This window comes from Ursus americanus, chromosome 25 (genome assembly GCF_024610735.1).
Source record: "Ursus americanus isolate L20-20 chromosome 25, mUrsAme1.1.p, whole genome shotgun sequence".
In the NCBI taxonomy this organism is placed as follows: domain Eukaryota; kingdom Metazoa; phylum Chordata; class Mammalia; order Carnivora; family Ursidae; genus Ursus; species Ursus americanus.
Genome location: NC_142151.1, coordinates 15,206,575 through 15,212,923, shown reverse-complemented (window position 1 = coordinate 15,212,923; position 6,349 = coordinate 15,206,575). Strand labels below are relative to the sequence as shown.

General features: G+C 40.7%; 1 protein-coding gene across 1 annotated transcript in view; it reads left to right on the top strand.

Annotated features, from left to right (window-relative positions):
- The first annotated feature begins 368 nt into the window (after window positions 1–368).
- The window catches only part of GUCY2C (guanylate cyclase 2C), a 70,677-nt gene continuing 64,696 nt past the window's right edge, over window positions 369–6,349 (top strand). The window contains exon 1 of the mRNA XM_045781467.2: window positions 369–769. Coding sequence (XP_045637423.2) covers window positions 559–769 — 211 coding nt within the window. The 5' untranslated portion in view covers window positions 369–558. The remainder of the gene's footprint in view (window positions 770–6,349) is intronic.

Sequence of the window (6,349 nt, the reverse complement as noted above, 5' to 3'; positions counted from 1 at the left end):
CCTAGTGCCTTGCTAATGCCCAGCACCTCGTCAAGTCTCAATAAATAGTTCCTGGCCAGGTGATTGAAACACAGTTCTTCCTAGTTAAGGATTCAGTTTCGGTGTACAGATAGAACCTAAACACCAATAGTCCATGATATTTGTGCTTCCCTTAAGCCCTTTGACCTTTATTTTTCACTTTACAAATCTTTTTATGTATATACTATACTTCTCTCTTCCCCTTTTCCCTCTTCCCAGTGATGTGTCACAAATTGATGTATTTTTATTGGGTGAGGCCCAGGTAATCTCTCTGTTTATAACTCTGGCCTTTCTGTGAGCAAACACACAAAGTGAACTTTGGTTTATCTCCTGTCATAATGTAGCTGCTAATTGCTGGAAGGCAGGCTGTATTCCATGGTCCACGTGACCAGTGGGGCATGACCAGAAAGGAGCGTGGGGAAGAGTGGACCAAAGGACCCAGCTAGAGGCTGCCCAGCTGGAGTTCCTGCCTCCCTAAAGGCACAGAGTAAAACAAGTGAGCACAAGGAGTATGGTTCTGAGGTAAGCAAGGTCACGAAGATGACACTCTTGGGCTTAGCTTTGTGGTCACTGCTCCTCTGTCCAGGGCTGACATTCTGGGACTCCCAGATCAGTCGGAACTGCAACAATGGCAGCTATGAGATCAGCGTCCTGATGATGAACAACTCAGCCTTCCCAGAGTCCTTGGATAACTTGAAAGAAGCGGTGAATGAGGGAGTGGAAATAGTGAGACAACGTCTGCTTAATGCTGGTAAGAACATGGTCACAGAGTCCACCTCCTCTCTGTTACCACCTCTGGGGTCAAAGGGGTGCTTAGCAAAGACCTTCCATTCTTTGCCTGATCACCCACTCTCCTGTAAGGGCTTGTCGGACAACCCCTTTCTATTTCAAGGCAGTGGGTCCTCAGAGAGAAAGATTTAAGTCCTACCGCACTGGGCTCCATCATAATTCACCCTGCTCTTGGAATGGCCCCAACCCAGGGAATGCCAGATGTTCACAGCAGTGAACTGCCCCAGACAAACCTAGATTGATGGCTCGGTTTCAAGGAGGCATCATGTTCCTTTCCACAGCTGCTCAGAAGCAATATTTGGTCTGGACCTGAGATTTTGCAGGGTTACCAGTCAAGAAGATGAATTAAGAGAGTTAAATTCATACAGATGCTGACTCTTTTTTCTGGGATTTTTCATCCATCTGTTCGCTCTTTACATTTCTGTTGGCTATTATTATAAGACATAATCAAATAAATTTGCAACCAAATTCAGTGTTGCAGTTCTTTATTGTACCTACTAATTAGTAAAATAAATTTTATAGCGTCAGATAAAATATATAAAGAGAAAAAAATCACGCCTGAATAATTTTCAGCCACCGGGATATTTCCAGGGTCTGTTAATATGTCTCTCCGTTTCTTGTTTTTAAGAACATGGTTGGGATCACTGTGGTATAGAAACAATTTTCTATCTTCTGATTTTACTTCACATTATTCTGCAAGTGACTTTCCTATAGCTGCGTAATCTTCGTGTGAATCTTCACATCATGTGAGTGGATGTATAATATTCCTCGGAGTAGAGATCTTCCCAAACCATTTAATTATTCCCTCCGGCATGATTTCCTATTGTTCTTAAATTTTCATGATTATTTTAAAATATTTTAAAATACTACAATAAGCATTTTCTGTTCTTGGAACTAGATTGCCAAAAGTATAATTACTGAGTCAATGACTATATCATATGTTTTAATGGTTATTTATGGTTCTAAAGAGGGTATGGCTTAATTTTCTCTAGAATTCTGTGGTACTTAGCTCTTTTCTAGTGCCCAAGGTGCATGGTTTCATCAGGCTCTTGCTGTCCTTGCCATGTGGCTAGCCCAAGGTATATGCTCTGTGTTTTTTGGTACTTCTGCCAATGACTGTACGCAGTGTACGGAAGGTATTTAAGCCTCATGCTGTATCTCTGTTAGTAGACTGGATGTGTGTGTGTTCTAAGAAGTTGTTATAAATAAAATTTGAATGACCACTAAAAATATAATAAAATTCTATGGTAATAATAGCAAGAGGTATCATACATCACATATGTGTAATAACTTATTGCTGTGCCATATACATTTCTTTCAATCTTGCCTGAGACCAATTCAGATGTAAATAGATGGATCTGATCCAGAGCTGTAATGGAACTATAAGGTCATTTAATTAAATCCCCTTATCTACCAAGACTGTGGCATCATGGAAAGAACATTTGATTTGAAATCTGAGGACGTGGATTGGAGTCACTGTCCCAGAGCTTTCTCTCTTTGTGACCCTGGGTGAGCAATTTCCCTTAGTCTCTTTGAGCCTTGGTTTCCTTGTTTATTGAGTACCTGTCTTGTCTTAGGTAAGATATATAATCCCTTGAGTCATCACAGCTCCGTAAGATTGGCATTAATGACACAGTTTCACAGGGGAGGTTTAATAACTTTGCTGAAGTCATACAGGCTGCCTGTTGGAAATGAGATTCTGTCTGGTTCCAAAAAGTGTATCGTATTGCCGCTGTAAGATCTTTACCCACCATGAACTACTTTCTTATCAAAATAAGGCAGTGGTTAGAAGCAGAGATTTGGAATCAGATCTTCGTTCATACTCCAGCTTTTTATCCAACTATTTATCACCAGTGACCTGGAGCAAATTAAGTTTTCTGAGCCTCAATCCTCTTACTTTATAAAATCACAATAGAGAGTAGTTACCTCATGTGGGTATGTTATGAATTAAATGAGGAAATTCATATAAAGTATGTAAAACACAGACCGAAACGTAGTAAGAACCCCAAGAGTTACAGTTGTTTTATTATTGTCATTGGTTTTTTTGAGGATGTTAATGTGTTATTGCTGTGGTGCTGCTGCTGCTGTTACTTGAGCAAGTTACCAGGATATAAAATCAACAGTGTAGTATAGTGGTAAGATCTGATCTCTGGACTCATATAACCTGCGTTTGAATTCCTGATCCACCTATCACTAGTGATTACAAACGCTTTATTGGGTTGTTTATTCTACGTTCCAGTCATCTCATTTACGATATAGAATTAGGCATGGCGAGGTGGTTGAGAAGATTAAATGAGTGGAGAATTTTGTGGGGGATGAAAGAATAAACAATAATGCCCAGTTTTTGCATGTGGTGAGGCATTTTGTTAGATGGATGTTCATGCGTAGGAAACTCAAGAAGTGCAGGTTTTGACGGAAAGAGAGGTTCATGTTCTAAACATAGTGAGCATTATTATTTGGGGGAAAGTCTAAGACAATATATTTAAGGGCTAAATCGAAGAAAATTAAGAGTCCAAATGTGGGTGATGTCCAGATGGAAGAAAAGGATATTTTTTTCCTAGTACTTAGGAAACCTCTGTTTGGAAGAATAGTTAGGATTTGGTGGAAAACATGAAAAAAGAGATTCCTTCAAAATAAGGACATCCACTGCTCAAGGATGTATAGCCCAGTCCTAAGCACACCTAGTTCATACCCTCCAAATGATCTCATGGGCTGAGGGGATCCCCTTCCTAGACTCCAGCACCTATGTTCAGATTCACTTTGGTCCAACCCCATCCTCAAAGCCCTAGGTAGGAGAGAAAGGGCTCCTGGATTGCTCCATACTCGACAGCATTTCACTCATCTTCCCAGGACTGAGGTATCCTGGTGGGGTGGAGGTGCAGACAGAGTAAGGATGAGAAACAGCACTCGGGAGAACTGTTTATTTTAAAAAATTAAGCTTCGATATGAAGTCATTACGTTGTCTGAAAATCTTTCAGTATTTTCTCGAGAAATCCCTTGGGATTTTAGGGACATAAAAGGGAAGAGATCTTCATCTTCCCCTATCCAATTAAAAAACAGAAGCACAAATGTTGAGAGGCAGCAGCCTACTACAGTATGGTCTGCAGGAGTGGCTCTCAAACTTTTTGGTCTCAAGACCTCTTTACACTTAAAAATAATTGTGAGGTCTGTAGAGTTTTATTTATAAAGTTACATTTACTGATATTGACTGTATTGGAAATTAAGACTGAGAAATGTGTTAAATATTTGCTTATTGATTCATTTGAAATAATTACAAACACTTTATCTGTTCACATAAATAAAATTTCTTATTAAAGAAAACCTATATTTCTCAAGCCAAAAAATAAAAATAGGTAGGAAAAATGGTATCAATTTACACTTTTGTACATCTTTAATGTCAGGCTTCATAGAAAATGGCTGGATCCTCATATCTGCTTCCGCTTTTACTCTGTTGTGATAATATAATTAATATTATGTAACCTCTCAAAACTCTAGTCTATGCTCATGAGAGGAGAGTGGAAAAAACAAAGAATGTCTTAATATACTTAGAATAGCTTTGACCTCCTAGCTCTCCTGAAAGAGTCTTGAGGTACCTCTGGAGTCCATGGCCCACACTTTGCGAACTGCTGTTCTGCAGTATAGCAGATTCTAGAATCAGATGGTCCTACGTTCAAAACCCCAGCTGTGTAACCCTAAGCAAGTTAATCGACCTCTCTAGACCTTCATTTTCTCATTTTTAAATTAGAAAGATAAAATATTAACCTCATAGGATTTAGGGGCAGCTTAAGGGTTGAAATAAAGCATGCAAAAATCCAGATCATCCAGTTCTGTTCTATCTATAAATGGATGAGAAACTGGGGCCCCAGAGAGGAAGTCACTTGCCTGAGGTCACACTCAATAGATGTTGGCTCCCCTTCTTCTGGATCCTGGGCAAGATTTATACTTGGTTTTGCTGTGCCCATCTGCCACGGGATACCTGGACGATTGAATTTTTCAGTGGGTCATCTTCAGTGGCCCTCATGGTGGCAGGAGGGAGCAGAGCCCTCAGAGGGGGCGAGGAGGAAGAGCTATCCTACACATTAACAGCTGCGGGTGTGGCCATCTTCCCAAAGCCCTGTTTTCATTGAGCGACTGTGTACCGCCACCGCTCCACCCCCTGATTTCTCTGGCTGCTTTCTAAGACCACCTCCTCACTCTTCTCCACTGGTCCCCACACGCACTCTCCTTTTCTTCTGGGCCGCCCACAGCCTCACTCATACTATCCTCCTGGCTTCATATATTCTCTCTTCCTATATTCTCCCTATTGCTATGAGAATTAAATAACAAAAAAGGTATCATAATTATGGCTGGCACATGGCTACATTCAAGTGTTAATTGCTATTAAATCCATCACTGGCCCCACCTCTTCTATTTATTTTCTCTGGTCTTATTGCATTGACCTCTCCTATTTGACTAGACCTACTGCCAACCCTTATTTAGATTGAACAAAGTATCAGAATAAGTGTTCTTGAATGAACCCTCCCTCCCCCAAAAAAGGCAAGAGGTAAAATGCTCCCTAGTCTATCGTCGGAGGCAGCTATGGAAGTGCAAAGACTATTTCATTCTCTGTCTTGAAAAACATTCCTATTTGGACTTTCAGAAGAACAACAACTTCTGTTGCCGTGCTTTACTCTTTTAAAGGTATTGAAATGATTACATTTGACAATTACGGTTTTAACCCCATTTTATCTATGAAGGCACCAAATTAGAGAAATTCAAATGGCTTGTGCAAGAACACACAGAAAGTCACTCATCCTGCAACCGGCACTGTGACTAGCAACTGAGGTTTCCAGACTTCCTGTGTAAGGGCTTGGCCAAATGAAGGCTGCCTGTGCTTAGGAATCTAACGTGGGTCCTGAATATTTTTTATTGGAAGGAAACAAAATGTAAGACACAGCGCTTGGTCAAATGGTTGTGCTGTCTTTTTATTCCCTTTCAAAAGATAGTATCTAGCAGTCGTCAGGGATATTATCCTCAACGCTCTTGCCCTCATGTGAAGATGATCCATTATCCAAAGAGCCTAGACCCTGATGGACACAGTTCACTTTGGCTTTGGGGGCAGACCACCAGAGGTACCAGTGTGCACATTGGCAGCAAAGAGAATCAGCACCTTGGGAACATGAAAGAACAGATGTCATACTGTCTGCATCTTTGCTTTCCTAAAACTCTCCAGACGTGTAGAAGAAACGTGCCAGGACTACAAGCATGAAAAGAGGAGAGCCATGAGTGAAATGGAAATGCTGTAAAACTGGACTGTGGGATGGTTGCCTAAATATATATACTTACTAAACATCATTGAATCCTACACTTAAAATGGTATTTATGGAGGGTAAATTATACCTCAGCAAAGTTGTTGAGAGAGACAGACAGAAACAAGAGACAGAGGCAGAGAGAGGAAAGAAGGGACAGGGAGTAATCGAAGAACTCAGAGCTCAAATACTCACAGGTGTGAGGATGAATAGGCACGTATTCCCAGGATCAACTGGCAAAAAGTAAATCTCCT